The 24,346-nt window shown below is 45.6% G+C and overlaps 1 protein-coding gene across 25 annotated transcripts in view; it reads left to right on the top strand.

The window, feature by feature from the left end:
• Positions 1-841: 841 nt before the first annotated feature.
• The window catches only part of DZIP1L (DAZ interacting zinc finger protein 1 like), a 104,420-nt gene continuing 80,915 nt past the window's right edge, over positions 842-24,346 (top strand). For 11 of the 25 annotated variants that reach the window (XR_006889011.1, XR_006889005.1, XR_006889004.1 and 8 more), the window contains exons 1-6: positions 6,062-6,818; positions 9,459-10,040; positions 13,292-13,385; positions 16,115-16,236; positions 16,926-17,087; positions 19,922-20,050. Coding sequence is in view for 2 of the 25 variants with exons in the window: in XM_046663859.1 (XP_046519815.1) it covers positions 6,816-6,818; positions 9,459-10,040; positions 13,292-13,385; positions 16,115-16,236; positions 16,926-17,087; positions 19,922-20,050 (1,092 nt within the window). In the remaining 23 variants the exon portion in view is untranslated. Of the gene's footprint in view, positions 1,104-1,176; positions 1,454-1,946; positions 2,234-3,527; positions 3,605-6,060; positions 6,819-9,458; positions 10,041-13,291; positions 13,386-16,114; positions 16,237-16,925; positions 17,088-19,921; positions 20,051-24,346 lie in introns of those variants that run through there. The other 14 variants (XR_006889010.1, XR_006889009.1, XR_006889008.1 and 11 more) reach the window with 7 other exon arrangements.

The following is a 24,346-nucleotide window of genomic DNA, read 5'->3' as shown; positions in this document are numbered from 1 at the left end:
CTGTTATGAACATGTGTGTACAGACATGTGTTTGAGGCCCTGCTTTCAGTTCCTTTGAGAATATACCCAGAAATGGAACTGCTGGATCATATGGTAATTCTATGTTGAAGTTTGTGTGGAATCACCACTCCCTTTTCCACAAGCAGCTGTACCATTTTATATTCCCACCAGCAATGCACAGTTTCTCCACATCCTTGCCATCACTTGTTCCCATACGCTTTTGCTTTGGCTGCCCCAAGATACAGAGTTTGGCAGATTGAGGTTGGGGTGGGAGGAAGACCTTAAAAAAATTTCCCAAAAATCTGAATCTAACAAAAGCCTTGACTGGCTATAGGAAGGGATCAGGGACTGATTATCAGGGAAGAATTCTCTGGTCCTGGGTTTCACAGCTGGATCCACAGGGCAAGCCAGAAGGTTAGGGGGTCGGAGGGTGGTTACCATTTGACCAGGCCTGGGACTCACCCAAAGGACTAGCTCTGGCTGGGTTGGAAACCAAGAATCTCCCTTCAGCTTAAGCAGGTGGGCTGGGCTGTCTGCCTGGGAGGCTGCAGCTTCCCCAGCTTTCAGCAGGCCAGCGGCTGAACTGCGGGCAGTGTGTTTGTGTGTGTGTGTGTGTCTAGACAGAACCACGTCCAGCCTCCCTGGGCTCCACGCGGCCCGGCCTGTCAGCAAGGCCTGGGAGCCATTCACTTGGATCCTAGATTTTCCTAACGGATTAAACGTGGCATTCCCTCCTCCTCCCTCCGTAACAGACCTAAAAATAGCTCCTCCCAGGGGGCTGGGGAGAGGCTCCACCCTCGCCGGGGCGGGGTGGACCGGCTCTCGTCGGGGCGGGAGGCGTCGGAGACCCCAGGCCGAGCCGCGGGCGCTGAGGGGTCCTCTTGCCCGTCCCCAGGGCGGCAGCGCCGGGGGGCCGGCCGGCCTGCTCCCCGCGCCCGCGGCGTCCGGGTGCCCGAGGCTGGGAAGCATCCCCGGGCCGCGCGGCGGGGCGGGTTCCGGGAAGGGCTGTGGCGGCGCGGGGCGCTGGGGCGAGCCGGGAGGCCGGGCCGGGCGAGAGGGGGGCACCTCCGGACCTCTGCCGCCTCCCGGCTCCGGACCCCCAGGTGAGCCGGGCCGCTGGGAAACTATGCCAGGAATTCGGCCCGGGAGGGGCGCGGGCGGGCGGTGCGAGGGCCCCGTGGATCGGGCCACGGGCGCGGGGGTTAAACATTAGCGGCTCCAGCCCGGGAGTTGCGGCCGCCGCGCCCCGGCTCGGCCTCCAGACGCGCCGCTTCCCGCGCCCCGGCTCGGCCCTGCGCCGCGGCTCCTTGGCCCGCTCTGGAGCGGGGTACCCCGGGAGGGGAGCAGCACTGGCTGAACCCTAGGTCTGGGCTTCGCTGGGAAGACAGCCCTGGATTTCTACTTGCTGAAAAAAGTAAAATGATTTGGGGGCTTGATGCTTTGAGTTCTGCAGGTAAAGGGGGATCTTTTGCTAACAAGATGGTTTAAAAAGCAAACACATTGGCATCCCGTTTCTTCTCCTTGTACTCCTGGGCTGGAGTTTGGGGGGAGGCAGCAATGGTGTTTTCCCCAGGTACAAGTTCACGGGAGACTTGCTGTGCACAGGACAAGGGGCCAGAAGGCGGGCAGAGGTGTGGGTCTGGAGGGCTGGGCAGGGGCTGCCATCCAGCCAGCGCTCCTAAGGGCCGGGCTGTCTGCACCTGCCTTATCTCCTGGAGTTTGATTTCTAGCAGGACTTTTGAGAGTGGTGAGTGTGAGGTGCTCTGTCTGTGGCCTCTTACACTCGTGTCTGCAGACAGCTGGCGGGGGGAGTGTCATCCTTCTTGGTCACAGTGCCTAACACCTCCTCCTGGAGCTGAGGACCCTCCAGTGAGAACAACTCCACCTAGAGAAGGCTAGTCCTCCAGTCAAGTGTTTGAGAAGTGGTCTTTTGTCTGTCTTGTCAGCACCCAGGGTCTGGAGACATCTCCCTCATATGGAAATGTTTTTGGACACCATCCACCTTGATAAAATGATCCCGTGAAGTTATATGCTTCTGGTTGCGAACAGAAACCTGAATTCACTTGTGGAGCATAACCGGCTCCTGCCACAGAGCTGGAATTTGGTGAAAAGGCTTGCTGTTCAGCTGAAACTGACAGGAGTGGGGAACGGCACAGTTTGGTGGGCTCTTGTGAACCTCCTTGTGGGCCCCTTCGCTGGGAAGACAGCCCTGGATTTCTACTTGCTGAAAAAAGTAAGGGCAGTCCTGGTTAGCAGGGTTAACCGCCTGCCGTGCCACTTGTCCCTGGCCTTGCACCTGTAGCGAGGATTTTGTGAGATTCTGATGGCTCAGGCACTAGAGATGAAGAAACTCTACCAAGAGGCAATGGCTCCTCCAGAGGAAAGAAAATGCCAGAATATTCTAAGCTGGTTTTGTTTGAGATGTGAAAAGTGGTGTTGGTCTTTGACCGTCCTGCACCTGGGAGGATCGGTCCTGTCAGTACGTAGTCTCCTTCTCTAAAGTACTCCTGAGCGATGTCGATCAAATTCCTGCTCCCAGTTTTTTATTTTGAAGAAAATCCTCTTGTGGCAAAAACTTAGAATAGGTTCCTGACAAAACCGTGGACGATTTCTTTTAAAAATATCTCCTTAAGGTTGCTAGGAATGGAGGCCAGCTGTCGGGGTGGAGTGTCTCTCTCTCTTGATACTTGATGGTTCTGGGAGTGCGTGAAGGCAAGAGTGGAGAGGGGGACTTCTTTCTTTGGAAAACAACAGAATCAGAGAACAAAGCTAAGGTCTGTGATGGCGCGCTCCGGAAGAGCTCCTGGGTCACTCACCTCCGTTGGGGTCTCTAGCGCTCTCTTGACTACCATGTGTGCACAGCCTGTTTGCAAACTATGTGCAGGTTTCCTTGGCAGCCACCACAATTAGCACTAATGACACGCCTGAGCTCCCGGGGCAGGTCCCGCTGCCTTTGGCTCAGAGCCAGGGCGGGCTGGTAAATGATTGCCTGGCAGCCGCCTCAGAAGCCTGGCTCCTCCAAGTGCTCCTCTTGGCTGCCTTCTTGAGGAAGCAGCAGAGACAGTAAGGTGGCAGCAGCGGTGGTATAGACTAGCTGCCAAGTTACATTAAATCAGTCAGAATTTTATTTAAAAAAATCAGCTCTTTGGTTGATTTTGTGGAAGTTATCTTTAACAGATCATAGGTGGGCAGCTTTCAGTACCATAAAGTCTCGGGGAATTGTTTCACAGTGGATGGCTGCCTTGTGAGGTGGTGAACACCTCATGGCCAGGGGTATGCAAAGCAAGGGTGGTAGACGGGCTTTCGTTCTTGGCTGTGGGACTGTCCAGGTAGAAACCATCTCTGTGACAATGAAGTGAGTTTGGAATGCTGGCATAAATATCATTCTTTTGTGTCCCACTAATTGTGACATTGGTTTAGGATTGGGAAGTTTCCGAGGACTCCATCAAAACATCTAGAGATGGTTAACACAGCTTCAGGTTTCCTGATGACAGAGAGTCATTTCTGCCTTGTGTTTCTATTCCCAGATGTGGGAGAAGCAGTCTGCTGATAATTCGGTCTGGAGAGAGCGTGGTGTTCCTGCCCCCGGGGGTGTGGTCTCCAGGTAACCCGCAGCACTCTCCTTTGGCTTTGTCTTCAAAACTGAGTCGCATTTGGCTAAGCTCTGCCAACATACAGGGAGAATTAGGGTTTCCAGTGCCGACCCTCTTGTGATTTGCTGTCAGCTCTTTCAGTCCTTGAAGTTTAGTCAAGAAATCTCAGGTACTGTAATTTCCGTAATGGGAAATAATCTATGTATCGTCATCATCATCATTAGGAGGTAGTTTGGCATAATTTGAAAGCTTTGGTGTCAGACAGAACTTGATTGAATCTTGGCTTCTTTACGTGGTAGCTGAGTGAGTTGGGGCAGGTCCCTTAGCTTTTCTGAGCCTCAGTTTCTACATTTGTCAGATGAGGCAAATCGTAGCTACATACAAAGCCAGAAATAGCACTTTCACAGCCTGGCACAGTGCCTGGCACACAGATACTTAGTAAACGATGGCTGCTATCGTCATCATCATCATCTTCAAATTCCCACAGTTCTGCTCACCTTTTGATGTCCGAGCCCTGGGCCTTCTGAGAATTGGCCCCTTGGGGTTCTAGTAGAAGACAGCAGGGATACTTTTGGGGTTCAGTGAGTCCTCATGAACTCAGAGCCCTAATTCAGAATTGCATATAACTGGGAGTGGGGCTGCCATCCTCAGTGCTATCAGAGTGTGCTCAGAGTGTAAACGTGCGGGTTTCAGAGCTGCTCAGGAAGCAAGCTCGACACTGCAGCCAGGTCCTCACAGGGGATGTGGGCGCTGGGGCTCCTCGCGAATCGGCCTGAGCCGACCCCCGAGGGCTCCCACGCTCCAAGCTTTCGTTAGTGGCCAGTGGGATTGAGCTATGGACACAGATGGTCAACAACCCAGCATTTTACTAAGGCTGAATGGCATTTCTCTCCAGCGAGTCCAAATTAAGGACTCCTAACTCATTCGTACTCTATCCTAATTCTCACTGGTCCATAGCCTCATTTCTCCAAGACCCCAAGAAGGTAGACTTTTGAGGCAATATTCTAAGATTTTGACAAACCTGCTCAGTTCAGTAGCAGTCTGGGCTGCAGGTAATATGCTAGGAGTGGAAATACAACAGATAGGTATAAGCCGTGGTCTCAGCCCTTGTGGAGCTCAGGGCTGGGGGAGTCGGTGGGAGAAGGGAGACAGAAACATCCTGGTGTGGCCCTCCTTGGTGCTCCCACAGCACCCGGCCTGGCTCCTACCCTGGCACTTACCACTCTGTAGGGTCATTTCTGTCTTTGTGGAGAACAAACTCTGGAGCCAGATGCCACCACTTACTGGTTGTGTGACTTGGCTCTCCTCGTTCACCTCGAAGCTTCTTCATCTGCCTACTGGGCTGTGGTGAGAATTAGATGGGGTGATACACGTAAAGCCTCCTGACTGTGTGTGGAGTACACAGTGCCAGACTGTTAACTGTTTTTATTAACAATGGCAGGGACAGTTGCCTGGGTCACCGTCAATTCTGAGTGCCAATCATGGTGCCTGGCACTTAGTAGGGGCTCAGGACTCATTTGTTGATGGGATGGATGGATGAATGTTGCACAGCTGCTCCAACCCCGACCAGAGTGTGGTGAGGGCAACCGGAGGAGTGCGTGCCTGTGCTCTGGGAGCCTAGGGGAGGGGCAGGGAGTTCTGATTGTGGGCCTGGGAGGGATTTATGGGGGCAATCATGTATGAGCAAGGCCTTGGAGCACGCATTCCCCTGCAGTAGGAGCAGAAGGAGGTGGTGGAGGGCCATCTCTACCAAGAGGCAGCATGCACAGTGGGGAAGAGCTCGGATTCTGTCACCCGGCTGTGTGGGTTTGGATCCTGCCTCCTGCACCTGAGGCAAGCTTCTTCACTTCCTTGTGGGTTAGATAATAATAGTCTCTCCTCAGCGCCGGCCTGGTGGCGCAGTGATAAAGTTTGCACATTCTGCTTCTTGGCGGCCCAGGGTTTGCCGGTTCGAATCCCGGGTGCGGACATGGCACCACTTGGTATGCCATGCTGTGGTAGGCGTCCCACGTATAAAGTAGAGGAAGATGGGCACAGATATTAGCTCAGGGCCAGGTTTCCTCAGCAAAAAGAGGAGGACTGGCAGTAGTTAGCTCAGGGCTAATCTTCCTCAAAAAAAAAAAAAAAGTATCTCCTCCAGAGGTGTTGTGAGGAGTACATGAGTTACTCGTTATAAAGTGCTTAAAGACAGGGCCTATAAATAAATAGTTCAGAGATATGAAAGTATGGACAGCGAGGAATATGGTTAAGTGAGAGACGCAGCTAGAGAGGTAGTTTGGAAACAGTTCTTAGAGGTCTTTGAATACCTTCTTAATGAATTTGGAATTAGCCCATAAGAACACATAAAATCCATTCCCATATGGCTGAAGCTCAGTGGCGGCTGCCGCTTTTAAACAGGGCATGGACTCCCCATTTTGCCACAATCCCCAGCACTCCCTACCCCACACTCCCTCCTGCAGTGCTCCTGAATCCGTAAGTCTGGGGATCTGCATTTCTAACAAGTTCCCAGTTGATGCTGATGCTGCTGGTCCAGGCACCACACTGCCTAATTGTGTCTGGGACACTAAGATGGGGAATCAGTTGCCATTTGTCATCAATTTGTACTGTGGTTTCTCTTATAGCTGCTGTGTCCTGCATTTAACACACCTTCCTGGCCCTGGTGGAATTTGGATTTACAATTTCTGGCATAAACAGTGTTGGAAGGTTGGGTCTAAGTCCCAAGAGACATATGGGCCGGTGAGAAAGAGATTTGGGAGTGGCTGCGGCTCAGCCTAAAGCAGGACTGTGTAGCTGAAGCTGTGGTGTGTGTGAGCTCATCCCCAGGGAGAGCGTGCGGGGAGAGACGGGTTGTGGGTGAATGGCAGAATGACGCGGGGGCACTGGCACACCCTGCCTTGCAGGAAGGGAGAAAGGATAGTAACTGTTCAAGGAAGAGGATGGAGGGAGCATTCGGAGCGGAGGGAGGAGAGTGAGAGAGCTGCTGATGGAGCGTCCTTGGCCTTGTTGTTAGAGACAGGACTGTGGGCAAACACCTGAGGCCAAAGTTTTAATAGTTAAACAGTGAGTTGTCAGGTGAGCTCCGGGCTGTGGGAGCACAGGGAGCGGGTGTCCTGTTACCCCTGCCCACGGCATGCCTGGTAACCTGCTGTTGCTCCAAGGCACGGCTTGTTGTGACAATTGTCTCTGAGGCTCCGGGGACGTGGTTGCAGCTTGGAGCTGAGCATGGTGAGTATCACGTCGTTCACCTCCTCCTTTTTGATAATGCGACACTTTGAGTAGAATTGTGCTGATCTTCTCCTCATGGCCATGGAGGGCATGCTTGTGGTTGGATGGTTTTGTTTTTGGAGCACATGTTGGGAAAGAGTCTGAGAAAGGGAAGCGTGGTTGCTGAAACTGAAAAGGGAGGTCAGTGGCCTCCTGTGGGCAGTCTTCGAGGCCTGGCTGCGGGGTTTGGACTTGGTACTGTGGCAACAAGAAGCCATGCTGAGCTCCTGTGTTGGGGGCAGACATGTGATTAATACACCTCGGTAACCTGGGCTGACCCAGGTAGGCATCCTGTAAATGAGGGGGGAGTGAGTGAATGAATGAATGAGTTTGAGGGATAAGCGGTGATGAGCTGATCAAAGCAGAGTTTTAGGACAAATAGCCTCAAGAATCGTGCTGGGTGGTTCAAAGTCCACAAGCTTTGGAGCCAGATGCACCTCCGGTTGTCCTTCAACGCTGACCTCCCTACCTGGGGCAAGCCACTTCCCCTCTCCACACATCAGTTTCCTTGTCGGTAAAATGAAAGAGTGGTACCTGTTTGTAGGTTTGTGTTTGGTTTGTGTCTGGCGCAGAGGCTGGCACACCTTGCACTGTGGCCGGTATTGTTACTGAGGGCTTCCCTCGCTTCTCCTTGGGTTCTTACAGCGCCCCAGGGGTAGGTGGGGGGATCCTATCACGGGTACCACAGCCTTTCATCCATGAGAGGCTTGGGGGGGTGGAGCCTTTCCTGCAGGCCCTTCCCCTCTGCAGACCTGGCCCCACCGCTTCCTCAAGGCCTTTCTCCATCCTGAGGCCAAGGACCTTTCTCTCCTCTGATTTTCTATTGCACGTAAAAGTCGGAATCACGTAATCTAGAAAGAACTTGATTAAATAGGGTCACATATACTTCTTGTTGCCCCAGTCGGATTCTGAGTTCCTCAAGAGCAGGAATTGTATTTTTTTCTTTAAAAAATTATAAAAGTAATAGATGATGATGCAGAGAACTTTGGATAGTCTAGAGAGGTGGAAAGGGGAAAATAAAAGTCCTCAAACCTCCATTCCCACTTCCCAGAGGTAACCATAAACAGCTAACAGCTTGTTTATTTTTCTAGAAATAGTCTGTGCTTATGAAATAATACAGATAATGAATCATATAGGAATCTAAATTAGTATATTTTATTTAATTATGACTATATATGAATAACAAATACAGATCACTCGTGTATGTGTATATATATGTATATATACTGTATATATGTATCATTATCATCATTGGTAAATGTAAGTCCTGTCTATCTGTCTGTCTGTCCGTCTATCTATCCATCTCTTATCCATGCACTATCCGTCTATTCATTTATTTATCCCCGTTTCTCATTCCCATTTTCCTCATCCCTCATAGGTAACTATTCTAAAGTGAGATAGATATATATATTCAGATATATATAGATATAGATGAGATATACATATCTCCTTTATTTTTGCAAATTATTACTAAATGTGACTATATTAATATTTCATTTAAACAGAAATGGAAGCATGTGTGTCTGTATATGTGTATGTGTGGTCGTTATTCCATATCAGTACATGAAAAGTGGCTTTGTTTTGAATAACTGCGTAGTATTTCATTGTATAGAGATGGTCTGTGTCATCCCCTACTGTACTTTGCCTTCTTGGACTTTGCTATTACAGACAACACTACAATGAGAATTTTTGCACAAGCACCTTTGCACACTTGTATGAGTTTATCTGTAGGATAAATTGTAATTCCTAGTAGTGAAATGTTCATTTTAAATTCCTGTTGCTCTTGTCAAATTACTCTCCAAAGAGAGAGAACAGTTTCTGTGTCTACCAAGAGAGTGGAGAGTAGAAGCTGAGTCTTTTGATAACAAACTGGAGCTCTTTTCTAAACCATTAGGTTTGAAAAAAAAAAAGACCATCATGGGCTGGGCACAATCTGTGTGTAGGGTCGCAGGCGCTCTCCTAAGCACCCCCTGGGCAGTGGCGGACATCAGTTCACTCACATCCCACTAGGGAGGACATAGTCACATGACCACACCTTATAGCCGAGGAAACTGGGAAATGTAGCCCACCACTATTCCACCCTGACCTTGTAATAATGGGAGGAGAGGATGGGCTGTGGTAGACATTAGGCAGCTCTGCCACCCAAGGTGAGTTCTTGGACTTTATCCTGAGGTCAATGTCAGGCTGCAGAAGGACCTACTTAAACATCTGACAGCTCCGCCCAACAAGGAGCTCGGGCAGGCACTCTTGCAGTGGACTGGGGCACAGGGATGTTCACTGAGGACCTACTATGTGCCAGACTCTATGCTGAGTGCTTCACCTGCCTCATTCCTAACCACAGGCTTGCAAAGTGGGCCCCGTGATCCCCAGTATACACAGGAGGCTTAAAGCTGTGAAGGGACTTGCCCAGGGCTGAGGTTCTGAGTCCACATCTGTGAGACTGGAAAGCCCACACCCTTGCTTGCTGGAGCTCTGGCTGTGTCAGGGCAGAGCAGCCTACTGCAGCTGTTGTTTAGTTCCCTTAGGCTCTTGCTGGCCACCTGTATGGTACATGCAGCCACACGCACCTTGCCTAACTTGGACTCACTTCTCATTTTCCAGGCCCTCTCTCAGCTCCTTTGTCTGCTGCCGTGGCCCTGGTGGCATCCTCCCTCGGTGATCAGCCCAGGGCTTTCCCTGCCCATGCAGTCTCCTGCAACCACTGCTGAGGGCCTCAGTGGCCCCCTCTTTGGGGCCTACATGCTCCCTACCTTCAAGTTCCAGCCTCGCCATGAAAGCATGGACTGGAGGCGTATTAGTGCCCTGGATGTGGACCGCGTGGCCCGGGAGCTGGACGTGGCCACCCTGCAGGAGAACATCGCTGGCGTCACCTTCTGCAATTTGGACCGGGAGGCGTGCAGCCGCTGTGGGCAGCCTGTGGACCCAGCGCTGCTCAAGGTGCTGCGCTTGGCGCAGCTCATCATCGAGTACCTGCTGCACTGCCAGGATTGCCTGAGTGCCAGCGTGGCCCAGCTGGAGGCGCGGCTGCAGGCCAGCCTGGGCCAGCAGGAGCGTGGCCAGCAGGAGCTGGGCCGCCAGGCTGATGAGCTCAAGGGTGTGCGGGAGGAGAGCCGCCGGCGTCGCAAGATGATCAGCACCTTGCAGCAGCTGCTCCTGCAGACAGGCGCCCACAGCTACCACACGGTAAGGGATCTCTGCAGGGTGGGGGGGTGGGAGGGCTGTGCGCCCAGCCACCAGGCCACCTGGGCAGCACCACTGCCGTGGGTCCCAAGGCCCTGTGGGCCATTTCACTGGTTAGGAGCAGATTTTAGAGACGCTGCTTGCGGTCAGAGAGCTCAAGGGTGTCTGACCAGGTTCTACAGTGTGTGTGTGAGAATGAAATTATGCATTTGTGGCAGGTATGTGTAGGAAGGATGTGTGTGCACAGGGTGTGTATGTGTTTATGGAGAGGGTGCGTGTCTAGCGTGTGCATGTGTGAATGCACGGAGGGTATCTGTGTTTATGGATGGTGTGAATATGTGTGTGTCTAATCTGTGTATGTGAGTGTTTGGAGGGCACATGTGTGTATGGTATGTGTGCATGTGTGTAGAAGTGTGCATATAAAGGTGTATTTATGGTGTGGTGGTATGAATGGTGGATATGTGTCGAAGGGTTATGGAGGGCATACGTGTGTATGTATGAAGGGTTTGTGTGTGCATGTCGAGAGTGTGATATGTAAAGGGATGTGTAAGAGGGTGTATGTATGTGTGGAATCAGTGTGTGACAAGGGACTGGTGGAGCCAGGCCCATTCTGGAAAAGTGACTCCATTATTCAACTAAGTGACAGTTCATTCCCCACAGTGGCATTTGAGTATTTGCATGTATTTCCATAGAAAGTGTGGACTGGGGACAGTTGCCCTTTAATGAATTGTCGTGGTGGCCAGGCCCTGGGCCAGGCTCTGAGGATGAAGGCACAAGTCATGCTGGTTCAGGTTTTCAAGAAATTCATAGTTTGGGGGTGCGTGGGACAGCAGGAATCATTATGATCCAATGTCAATTGATAGAATGATAGTTTATATAGTTGATATAATGTTGATTATGATAAAAAGGGTCAGAACCCTTTCAGTAGTAAGTGACAAAGCAGCAATCCAACCTCGCTTAGGCCAGTCAGGAATTTTTTGGCTGATTTAACTTAAAAATCCAGGGTTATGGATTTTTTGTGTGTGATTCTGTGTATGGATTCAGGTGTGATTTGCCCCAGGAATCAGACGATGGCACCAGAATCTAGTTTCTCTCCCTGCAGCTCTTGGCAATTCTTCCTTAGTGTGGGTTCCATTTCTAGAAAGATTCTGTCCCTGTGGCAGCAGTTGGGCTACTCTAGTGGCAGCTTCTCATTTTCTCAGATTCAAGGCTGGCATGGTGGGGGCCTCCTTTGGTGTCAGCAGCCCAGCCGGTGCTTCACCATCTCTCCTATGTTTGGCCGTGCATGGGTCTCCGACCCATCTCTGAACCAATCACAGGTCCCGAGAATGTGGAGTTCAGAGTGGCTTTGGTCTGGGTCACATGTTCATCCATGGAGCTGGGGGTGGACTGGAGCCCGTGGATTCTCAATCCTCTGGGAAGAGGGTAATCGCCCAGCAGGAAGCTGTACTGTCAAAAGTGAACACATGTCCTTAACCAGTGGAGAAAGTGTTGAGTACAATAAAGATGTGGCTGAGAAGCTGTAGGAGCACAGAGGAGGGAGGGGGGTGTCTTCTGGAGGTGGTGTTTAAACTGAGCCTTGAATGCTGAGCACAGTTTTGTAAAGGAGTGTTGCAGGCAGAGGCAGCGTGGGTGCCAAGGAGAGAAGGGCGCTCAGTGCGATGGCTTCGGAGTGGCCTGAGGTGGGGTTGGTGAGGGGCTGTGGGCAGAGAGGTGGCAGGAGATGATAGCAGAGCCAGGTTCTGGTAGCCTTGAATGCCATGGTGAAGAGTGTGGACCTAGTCTGAAGGCAGTGGTGGTGTCCAGCATCAGGAGCCTGGTTTGTGAGTGTGCTGAGAGGTGAGAACAGGGAAACGGGGAAGGGTGGGATGAAGGAGGGGCTTACGATTTGGAATAAGATGCCTCATAAAATATTCCCCACCCACCCAACTCATATTCCTTCCGACAACTAGAAATTCATTTGTGTCCCTTTGGAACTCCAGAGTGGACCAAGTCTGTCAATGTCGTGTGTATCTCTTTGGATTAGGTTTGACTATGGGTGACAGAAAACCTCAAATCATAGCTGTGTGACTGGGTAGAAGTTTATTTCTCTCTCATGAATAAAGTCTAGAAGTAAGTGATCCAGGGGTGGTATGGAATGCCACAACCATTGTGGACCCAGTTCTTTATGTGTTGCTCTGCCAGCCTTGTCATGTGGCTTTTGCCTCATGGTCCAAGATGGCTGCCTGAGTTCCACCTCTCAGGTCTACATACTATTCAGCAGGAGGAGGAAGGGTGAGGAATGTCATGACTCTTTCTTTAGCGGCACCTCCCAAAAGTTACATATCCACTTCTGCTTACATGTCATTGCCCAGAATTTAGTCACATGGCCACACCTGGTTACAAGGGAGGCTGGGACATATAGTGTTTATTCTCAGTAGCCTCATGACCAGCTAAAACTGAGGGTTTCTATTGCAAAGGAAAAAGGGAAAATGGGGATTGGGTAACAACTGGCAATTTCTGTCACATTTGCCCGTCTGTAAAGATAGCAAATAATCTGCCCTCTTACTCTGATTGACTAGTCATGGCAGCCTGCAAAGCCGTGTTGGAAGGATTTTGAAGTTTTACAGTGAAAAGATGATAGGATAGATTGGCAGCGTCTGAAATGCCTGAGGAGAGTGAAGTGGAGATGCAGGGGCTGTTATTTGCTGTCCTCTACTCCGGTGGTTCTCAGCCCTGGGGTGGGACCTGGACATTTGCATTTTTAAAAAAGCTTTTTATTCTGGAAAATTTCAAACATATACAGAAGCAGAGAGAGTACTATAATGAAGCTTCTTCTGCACGTTACCCAGCCCAGTAGTTGTCAGCTGATGGCCAATGTTCCTAACCATTTCTCCCACCCCTGGGTTATTTTGAAGTGTATATGATTTTGTCTGTAAATGTTTTAGTACGTATCTGTAAGAGGCAAGGATTCCCATTTTTAAACATAAACATGATACCATCATCATGCCCAGAAAAACCAACTAAAATTCCCCAACATGGTCAAATACCCAGTCAGAGTTCACAGTTCCCCAGCACTGGTCGTGTTTTAAAGCTCGGAATACATAATATATGTATATTTTTTGGGTTGATGTTCTTGCTCACTCAGTTAGTCAAATTCTTCATTTCTGAAGCAGCCCAGGGGGCCGAAGGAAATGGGCGTTGCGATGTCGGGAGAATCCCAGGCTGACTCAGGTGATCTAATCCTGCTCTCTCACTGCTTCCCCTTTGTGTAGTGCCACCTGTGTGACAAGACGTTCATGAATGCCACCTTCCTCCGAGGCCACATCCAGCGCAGACATGCGGGCACGGCAGAGGGCATGGCAGAAGGTAGTGAGTCCAGGCAGCAGCCCGGGGCCCTCCTGGGACTGTGGAGGGACCTGGGCTGGTGTTCAGAGGGTGGGGGGCACGTACACCACCAAAGCTGCCCTCAGAACCTCATCATCCAGTTGAGGATGGGATGATCCCACCATCCATCATGGGGGGTTTCACCTGGGGCCCGGAGCGTTTCTGACCACGTGTGTAGGGAAGAAGGGCTGGGAGTCAGACAGGTAGGTTCCAGTCTTAGCTTTGTCTCTTTCTACGAGGTGACCATGGTCAGTGCTCCCCTGTCTGAGTCTCAGTGGCCTTCACTGTGAAGGGGGCAGTCAGACGGAGTGACTTTGAAGGGCCTTTCCCTCCTGGCCTTCTGTGAATCTGCTCTTCTCTGATGCTAACTAGGAATAAGCTTAAATGGGGTTAAGGAGCAGCCAGACCAGTTTTTTGACTTTTTTATGTATGTATGTATGTGAGCTTATTATGACTCAATCACTTTAATTTCGTTGTTTCAAATTCCAAAACAAGTAGCAAGGTTGTATGTTTTCCCCACAAAGAGATTTGCGTACTTTATATCCATTTTTTGAGGTTCAATAAGAAATAGCTGTTAAAACATAAAACATAGATATGAAAATATAAATATAATGTAAATATAAAAATACCATTAAATAAAAATTTTTTCTTATTTTCCTTTATTTTAATTTCCTTTTCAAAGAACAGACTTAGACTTTGAAATAGCACCATTTACCTAGTTACTATGCATTTATTATATATCTAATTCTTCTTGGTTCTGAATTGGAGGCTGCTAAAGAAAAACAGATTTTCTACTTCTTAAATAGTTTTTTTTCTGATAAAAATATATGTCTTTGAAGAGATATTTGTATACCCATGTTCATAGCAGTGTTATTCACAGTAGCTAAGATGTGGAAGCAACCCAAATGTCCATTTGATGGATGGATAAGCAAATGAATGGATAAGCAAAATGTGGTATATACATACTAAGGAATATTATTCAGCCTTAAACAAAATGGAAATTCTGCAATATGATACAACATGGATGAATCTTGAGGACATTATGCTAAATGAAATAACTCACAAAAGGACAAATACTGTATGATTTCACATATATGAGGTGTCTAGAGTAGTCAAATTCATAGAAACAGAAAGTAGAATGGTGGTTGCCAGGGGCTGGGGGTAAGGGGGTGGGGGGTCATTGTTTAATGGGTACAGAGTTTCTGTCTTACAAGATGAAAAGAGTTATGGAGATAGATGGTGGTGATGGTTGCACGACTTTATGAATGTATTTAATACTGCTGAACTGTACATTTAAAAATGATTAAGATGGAAAATTTTGTGTTGTGTGTATTTTAATACAATAAAAAAATTGGGAAAAATGCCTTTGATATAGAAAATTTAAATACAGGAATGTAGAAAACCAAAAATAAAAACCATGGGCAATATCACCTGCAGTTAATATTTTGGTATATTCTCTGTCACTGCTCTTCCGTGTACATATATAATTGTATAGCACGCAGTTTTGACTATCGCTTTTTTCCAATTAAGAATATATCACATTTTCCAATGTCATTAAATTATCTTTGAAAACATGATTTTTTAAATGGCTGAATAGTATTCCATCATGTGGCTATCATGATTTATTTCACAATTGAATTATTTCATAATTTGTATGGGTTACTCAAAAATTTCCCTATTATAAATCACATGATGATCACCAATCTTGTGTATAAATCCTTGTGCAGATTCCTTACCATTTCCTTAATGTAAAGGGCTGTAAGGAGAGAGGGAAGATGGTCTTCAGGCAACTTTTGGGACATTTCTGTTCATGACCTTTTTATTCTCGGGCAGCTGGCTCTCGGATACCCCAGCTCTGCTGTTCCATACTCACCTCAAATCACTTTATTAACCCAAATTAATTTTGACTGCATCTAAACATTGCTTGTTTCCAAAAAGTCCAATCTGAAAAAAGCCTTTTCAAAGAAATGCTTAGAGTTTAATAACAGTACCGTCTATCTAATGATCACTAAATGTACTTTAAAGAGTAACGTGTTCGTGTACAGCTGGTGTCTTTTTCATTAACCCTTGGATCTTGGTTTATCAGTATGTGTTTTAGTTAAGAGTATTCTTTTATAATTCATTCTTTGTTTAAAATCTTAAAAAATTTAAAGTCTACAGTTTAAGCAAGCTTGGCTGAAAGTTTCCTTCATAATTCATGCTGCCTTTTTTCGTTTTGTACAACTATGCATTTAGACTATATTATGGAAAAAAGTGAACTTAAAACTAGAATTATTTTCCTTACTTGAAGCTCCTCGCTGATAGCTGTCGGGATGCATAGACCTGTTCTTTGGGGTCCTAACCAGTGTGTGCGTGCTATTTGCTATTCTGCCTCTGTTACTCTACTAATTTTGCGTCCACATTTCCGTGTGTCAGTACGGTCAAAACAGGTATTTTAAAGGACAATAATAGTAACATTTATTGAGCTGTCATGCCAGGCACAACGCTGACAACTTTGCTTTGTCACGTTTCGTCCTCATAACAGCCCTCTGAGGTAGGTGCTATTTTCCATTTTCCAGTTTGGGGAAACAGTTATGTCGTCTGCCCGAGGTCAGTGTGCAGTGGAAGTGGCGAAGCTAGCCTCAGACTAAGGTGGGACTGATTGCATAGGTGAGGAATGGACTGACTTTTGGACTTAAATTGGTCCCCCTCTTTTTGCATGGACTCCACAGGAAAACAGAAGAAGCAGGAACAGCCAGTGGAGGAGGTGTTAGAAGAGCTGCGGGCCAAGCTAAAGTGGACCCAAGGGGAGCTGGAAGCCCAGCGTGAGGCTGAGAGGCGGCGGCAGCTCCAGGTGGGCACGGAGGGCAGAGGTCAGGGAGGCTCGGACGTGGGCGACCTGGGAGACCCATGATGCTCCTTATCGACAGGGCCCAAATGCTGGCTGGTTTCCCAGAGCCGGGTGTCAGAGCTAGGATCGCAGGTTCCTGGATGTGGCAGATGATTTTAGGTCGTCTGGAAAGGAAAATCCAGTTATTTTGGCAGACCTGTGTGGTCAAAAGTAGGGCAGAGAGTTGCAGTTTCCTGCGTTATTCAGCGCCCTCTGAGGGCGTTTGAACCTGAATTTTCACTTCTTACACCGTGCTCTTAGCTTTTTGAGGACAAAGACTGGATAAGCTCCAGAATCCAGCCCAGAGGAGGTACTCAGGAAATACCTGTAGAATGAAAATACATAAACTTGCCTCCCTCGTTCCTTCATTTATTCATTCATCACTCATTCCCTCAGCATGCATTTATTGAGCACCACCTATGCCAGGCATTGTGAGGAACATAAAGAGAGAAAAGACATTATCCCCATCCTCAAGGGACTTTACACTTCAGAAAAGCCTTGTTCCATTCCATGTCCGGACAGTGGGGACCGTGGGACGAGTGTCCTTTGGGTCTCCATAGTGACTTGCGTGGACAAGGGGCCCTAGCAGTTTCTCAGTAAATATTTGTCATAATGTGGAATTAATGATTCTGTTGTTTTGCTTTTCTTTGTAGGAAGCAGAGATCACTCGTCAGAGGGAAATGGAAGCTAAGAAAGACTTTGATGAGTGGAAAGAAAAAGAGCGGGCCAAGCTCTATGGGGAAATAGACAAGCTAAAAAAATTATTTTGGGATGAATTTAAAACTGTTGCCAACCATAACTCTACGCTAGAAGAGGTACCCAATATGAAAGCCTTCTCAATGTTCTTTGGTGAAAATCTGCTTATTTGTTCTCATAATTCAGTTCTTAGTTTGTACTGGTTTTATTTCATCTGCCATTGGGAGCTAATATGCTATGAGGCCAGATACTAGAGGGCGGTGCCTGAGATTGAATACCTGCTCTATCATATACTGGCTGTGTGACCTTGGGCAAGTTACTTAACCTTCCTGTGCCTCAGCTTCTTTTCTGTAAGATAGGTTGCTGGAAGGGTTAAATTAGCACAGAGACAGCACTAAACGTTATCTGGCACACAGTAAGAATTGCCTAGATATCATGCTTATTTTTGCAAAGGGCTTTCATCACTGGACAAGAAATGAGGCAAAATTTAAATTAATGCATTTTTCTTCCAACAAATATTTGCTGAGCGCTGGTCACCTGCCAGGCAGTCTGCTGGGGTCTGTGGAGGTCACACTTGGTAGCTAACATTCACTGCCTGTGTTTACTGTTTTCCAGCCACACTGCAGAGCGCTTTACACACCCTCACTTCCGATCGTCGTAACAACCAAACAACCATAACATTCTCAAAGTCGGTACCTCCTTAGTTTATTAATTTATTTGTTAAAATTCTTTGTTTTGTTAAAAGCTTTTTATCATTCCTCCTTTACGGGTGAAGACAGTGAGGCCACATAGCTTGCCCAAGGTCACACAGCTTTAAGAGGCAGAGCTGGGTTCCGGTCCCAGCTCCTGAAACTTTGAAGCCCCTGCTGTTCTTCCGAAGGTGCTATCAAGTTTATTCAGGGAAACCTTATTAAACTGATCCCTGGACAGCATCTTCCCGTAGAAGCCTGGATGACTACAACTGTCTAAGGGAAAAAGTTTTGGGGAGGAATATTTTCGGAATGTGTGTAGCTCTAATTGGTCCTCCTAACATCAAGGAGAATCTTTCTTGTTTTTCAAAATGAACTGTCAAAGAGTGTTTCTCATAATCGTTTCATGTTTTTTCTAAAGAAACATCTAGACAACTTTTCCAGAAGGGGATTGTCATAGGATGCGCTTGGAGTCTTCAGTGATCCAGCGTCTTAATCTGAGATGGGAAGCTGAGGATGGAAGGCGGAGGGGTTGAAATGAGAGTCGTGTGTGTGCGTGTGTGTGCACCTGTGATTATCTGTAGTGACCTGAGCCCTCCTGTCCTAAATGTGCCCCCCGTGTGGTCAGGGATGATCTGTGGAAGACAAGATGTTGCTCTGCCGTGTGAACCTCATGCTCCTAACCCCCAGCTCCATACCCACCATTCCTGAGCTCGTCTACACCTCTCCCGACTCCCACACTTCCCTGACAAGGTGCCAGCTGATGAGACATTTGATAAATAGGTATTGATTTGATTTTGGAGTTGTTCAGAAACCACCTCATCAAGAGTCAAAGGGTTGCTTTTGGTTAGAAATTCTGAGTTTTGGTAGATGAGGACATGATTCTTACCATCCATGGTTTCCTTCTGACTTGATCTCATTCTCCTAAACTGGAACATCCATTTCTTTGTGTGTTTCTCCTATCGGACTGCTTATGTTGTGTTTTTGTGTTTGTGTGTCTCCCCCGTCTCCTCTCACCTGACATTTTATTATTTTACTTTTATTACAGTTAGGAACCAAACTGGATACAAAATTCTCAGTGTAGTTGGATAATTATTTTGTTAATTTATTTTTAAAATTTTGGGGGTAAAAACATAAGATTCTATTTAGAGTGATTGTGAAACTCTGTAAGACAGGCCATTTTCAAAATGCAGGAGAAGATTCTCCTTGATGTTAAGAGGGCCAATGAGAGCTAAATATGTTTTCAAAATATTTCTTCTCAAAACTTTCTCCCGTTACAGAAATCTGAGTTTCCTTTGGCTCAGTTACCTGACTGAAGAGAAAACTTTAGATTAGATGTAGGGTAAATCCAGGAGTCCCCAGTTCAGGGAAGATACCATGAGGGTTTGTAATGCCAAGACAGCCAGCTCTCTGGTTGTCACGAGCAGCAGTGTGTAGACAGAAGTGACCCACTAGAGGCTGAGAGTTGGGCATACATCTGATAAAGCATTCGACTGTGAAAGTATTCGAGGGGTTCAGAAGGTGAACATTTGGACCTAATATTGCTTGAGCAGTAATCGAGAAGAGTTAAAGATTAGCAACAACAATGCCAAGTTAAACTCAGGGACTTGCAGTTCATTGAGGCTTCGATAGGGCTTCTGAGATTTATTCAGAAACAGAGATGGAGTTATTTGCTTTGTTACTGCAGGAGTGATATATTGAAAAATATAACCCTAGTTGGGTGTACAGGCGCCTTCTCTTGGATCCACTTTTCCTTCAGATCACATGCTGCTAGCTCAGGAATCACTAGGCATTGGTGACGGCTCCAAGTCGGGCAAAGCCAGGCCTTCTTGGTGACAGCCAGGATGTTTCTGTGGGAGGAGGGGCAGGAGTCCTCAGGGAACGGTCTGGGGTGCCTGAGACGCTTCCAGAGGCTTACAAATCTGATTCTCTTCAGCCTTTTCAAGACTGAGGAGGAAATGGGGCAGCTGTCAGGCGAGCTTTGGGTTTGAATACAGCAGAATTTCAGTGCAATTGAAATCCCACTCTTGAATTCTGTTCTTCCATGGGAATTTGCTTCTCCTCTGCAAGGACTGAGCTCTCAGGAGAACTCTAGTGAAGGGGAGTGTGGACTTGTGTGATTAGCAGGTGTGCAGCTATCTAGTGGGGACAAGTTTGGGGTTTGTCGTTGGGGTAAGGTGTGCTCTTCTGACACTGCTCAAGGGCCAAAGACACCATCGTGATCAGATCTTCATCCAAATAAAACTATGCCCTGGCCTTTGCAGAAACTGCAGGCACTGCAGTCCCACAGTGTGATCGAGTCCCATCTGGGGTCGTTGCGGGATGAGGAGTCGGAGGAGCGACTCAGGCAGGCGCAGGAGCTCCAGGCACTGAAGGAGAAGATGGATGTTCAGGTGAGCAGACACCCATGCCTTTCTTCCCCAAGCCAGCCAAGAGGCATGTTGTCTTCCAACAAAGATTCCTGTTCTGCCAGGATGTGAAAGCACAGAATAGGGTTCTTTGGCTTCTCAGGTGAGGCTGGTGATGTACATGTGTGCAATATCAGAATATGTACAGCTGTGTCTCTTATTTTGCACTTTTATCTTCATTTTGAGTCCAACCCAGTTGAAAACAACTCTTAGAAAGTGTGACTATCGCTTGGATTTGAAAATATTTGGAATGAATGGTGTGATGATAAATATTTAACAACTGGCTCTCTGTAACTAAAAAAGCTTTGATTTGTAGCGCTTGTCATTTTCCATGGTATAAATATTCCCACCATGGCTGATTTCGTGCCACCAATGTAAGGTCACTGCATATGGAATTGGGACAACTTGTGCACAATCCTCTCTCGTGAACTGGTAGGAGGTGGCCCTGGCCACTGCTGGATGAATCTTACAACAGTCCGGTTATACATGGTCTGTATCATGGTGATTCCATGATGAGAAACGGCAGTTGGCACAGTCATTAGATGATGTTGTGCTTCTGTTCCTGTCTTCCAAGAATGTTAACAAAGAGCTTAATGTCTAACAGTCAGCAGTAAAACGTTTCCACTGGTGGATGTTTCACAAGTTTCACATTAAAGAAAGCCATTCTTCTTCTATGAACTCTGTTTACATCCTTTCTTATTTTTCTGTTGACTTCCGTCCCAACTTGTGAGTTTGTATAATGTATGGAAATTAAGCCAGTCCTTTGTTCTTGTTGTGGCTATTTTCTCCAATTTTCTGTTGGTCCTTCAACTTTGTTTATTGTGGCTTTGGCCATACAAAATCAATACTATTTATGTGGTTAAAATGATCAATCTTGTTTATGGCCACTGTGAGATTTAAAAAGAAAATATTCTTCCGTTTTCTTTTAGTGCTTTTGTGGCCTTATTTATTTATTCATTCGTACATACATACCACTTTACTGAGGTACGATTGACATGTAAAAAGCTGTATATGTTTAATGTATATGACTCAATGAGTTTGGGGATAAGTATACACCCTTGAAACCATCACCACCATCAGGCCGTAGACACATCCATGACCTCCCAAGGTTTCCTCCCATCCTTATTATTGTTATTATTTTTGTGTGTGTGGTAATAACACTTAACATGAGATCTACTTCCTTAGCAAATTTTAAGTATACAATACAGTGTATATATATATATCTTGCATAAAAAACTTTGTACTCTTTGACCATAAGCTCCCCATTTTCTCCTCACCTTAGCCCCTGGCAATCACCATTCTACTCTCTGTTTCTATGAGTTTTACTATTTTAAATTCCACATATAAGTGAGATCATGTAGTATTGTCTTTCTGTATCTGGCTTATTTCACTTAGCATGCTGTCCTCTAGGTCCACTCATGTTGATGCAAATGGCAAGATTTCCTTCTTTTTTAAGGCTGAGTAATATTCCAGTGTATTTATATACTAGATTTTCTTTATTCATTAATTCGTTGATGGATTATTAGGTTTCCATATTTTGGCTGTTGTGAATAATGCTGCAATGAACATGGAATTGTGGGTATCTCTTTGAGATCATGATTTCAATTCTTTTGGATCAACACCAAGAAGTGGAATTGCTGGATTATATGGTAGTTCTATTTTTAATTTATCTTAACAAAGAGAAAAATAAACAAGTTTATTAACATGTATACCTCATATATACTTGGGAGATACCCAGAGAAAATGAGTAACTCTCGGTGTTTAATGTTTTGAGGAGCCTCTGTACTGTTTTCCATAATTGCTGTGCCAATTTACATTCCCACCAACAGTGTGCAAGAGTTTCCTTTTCTTCACATCCTCGCCAACACTTATCTTCTTGTTTTTTTAAAATAATAGCCATCTCAGCAGGTGTGAGGTGATAGCTCACTGTGGTTTTATTTGCATTTCTCTTCTGAGTGATGATGTTGAGCACCTTTTCATATTCCTCTTGGCCATTTGTAGGTCTTTGGGGAAATGTCTGTTCAAGTCCTTTGATCATTTTTTAATTGTTGTTTGTTTTTTGCTATTGAGTTGTATGAATTCCTTATATTTTGGATATTAACTTCTTATCAAATATATGGTTTGCAAGTATTGTCTGTCGTTCCGTAGCTTGCCTTTTCATTTTGTTGATTATTTCTTTTGCTGTGCAGAAACTTTTAGTTTGAGGTAATCCCACTTGTTTAGCTTTGCTTTTGTTGCCTGTGCTTTTGATGTCACATCCAAAAATATATTGCCAAGACCAATGTCAAGGAGCTTTTCCTCTATGTTTTCTTCTAGGAGTTTTATGGTTTCAGATCTTACATTTAAATCTTTAATCCATTTTGAGTTATTTTTGTGTATGGTGTAAGATATTGGTCCAAATTCATTCTTTTGCATGTGTATATCCATTTTCCCCAGCACTATTTATTGAAAAGGCTATCCTTTCCGTATTTTGTATGCTGGGTGTCCGTGTTGAAGATTAGTTGACTGTATATGTGTGAGTTTATTTCTGGGTTCCATAGTCTATTCCATTGGTCTATGTGTCTGCTTTTATGCCAATACCATACTGTTTTGATGACTATAGCTTTATAATATAATTTGAAATCAGGAAGTGATGCCTCTAGTTTTGTCTTTTTGCTCAAGATTTCTCTGGGTATTTGGGGTCTTTTGTGGTTCCATATGAGTTTTAGGATTTTTTTTTCTATTTCTGAGAAAAATGCCATTAGAAATTTGATAGGAATTACATTGACTCTGTAAATTGTTTTGGGTAGTATGGACATTTTAACAATATTCTTCCAGTCCGTGAGCACAGAATATCTTTCCATTTATTTGTGTCTTCTACTTCATTCATTGGTGTTTTATAGTTTTCAGTGGATAGATCTTTATATCCTTGGTTAAATTTGTTCCTATGTATTTTGTTGTTTCTGATGCTGCTGTAAATGGGATTGTTTTCCTAATTTCTTTTTTGGGTAGTTTGTTGTTAATGTATAGAAATGCAACTGATTTTTACATGCTGATTTTGTATCTTACAACTTTATTGAATTTTTATTCTAACAGTTTTTATTTGGGTGGAGTCTTTAGGGTTTTCTATGTATAAGATCATGTCATGTGCAAATAGAGGGAATTTTACTTCTTCCTTTCCAATTTGAATGCCTTTTATTGCTTTTTCTTGCCTGATTGCTCTTTCTAGGATTTCGCGTACTATGCTGAATAGATGTGGTGAGAGTGGGCATGCTTGTCTTGTTGCTGGTCTTAGGGGAAAAGTGTTCAGCTTTTCACTGTTGAATGTGTTACTCATATATGGCCTTTATTGTGTTGAGATACATTCCTTCTATACCTAATTTGTTGAGAGTTTTTGTACTGAAAGGATATTGGATTTTGTCACATGCTTCTTCCACATCTGTTGAGATGATCATATGATTTTGTCCTTCATTCTGTTAATGTGTTTTACTACATTTATTGATTTGTGTGTGTTGAACCATCCTTGCATCCTGGAATAAATCCCACTTAATAATGATGTATGTTCTTTTAATGTGCTGTTGAATTTGGTTTGCTTGTATTTTGTGAGGATTTTTGATCCATGTACATTAGGGATATTGGCCTGTAATTTTTTTCCCTGTAGATCCCTGGTCTGACTTTTGATAAGAGTATGCTGACCTCATAAGATGAGTTTGGAAGTGTTCCTTCTTCAATTTTTCAGAAGAATTTAGGAATAATTTGCATTAATTCTTTAAATGTTTGATAGAATTCACCAGTGAAGCCATCTGGTTCTAGGCTTTTCTTTATTGGGAGATTTTTGATTACTGATTCAATCTCCTTACTCTTTATTGATCTGTTCAGATATTTTGTTTCTTTATGACTCAGTCTTGGTAGGTTGTATGTTTCTAGGAATTTGTCCATGTCTTCCATATTATCCAATTTATTGGTGTATAATTGTTTGTAGTAGTCTCTTGTGATCCTTTGCATTTTTGTGGAATCAGTTGTAACATCTCTGCTTTCATTTCTGATTTTATTTATTTGAGACTTATCTTTTCTTTTTGCCTAGCTAAGTATTTGTCAATTTCATCTTTTCAGAAAACCAACTCTGTTTTGTTGATCTTTTCTATTCTCTATTTCATTTATATCTACTCTAATCTTTATTATTTTCTTCCTTTTGCTAACTTTGGGCTTAGTTTGTTGTTTTTCTAGTTCCTTGAGGTGCAAAAGTAGGTTGCTAATTTGACATCTTTCTGTTTTCTTAATGTGGAAGTTTATCAATATAAA

The sequence above is a fragment of the Equus quagga genome, chromosome 1, assembly GCF_021613505.1.
Source record: "Equus quagga isolate Etosha38 chromosome 1, UCLA_HA_Equagga_1.0, whole genome shotgun sequence".
In the NCBI taxonomy this organism is placed as follows: domain Eukaryota; kingdom Metazoa; phylum Chordata; class Mammalia; order Perissodactyla; family Equidae; genus Equus; species Equus quagga.
Note: the sequence above shows the minus strand (reverse complement) of the source record. Positions and strands in the feature narration are given on the sequence as shown.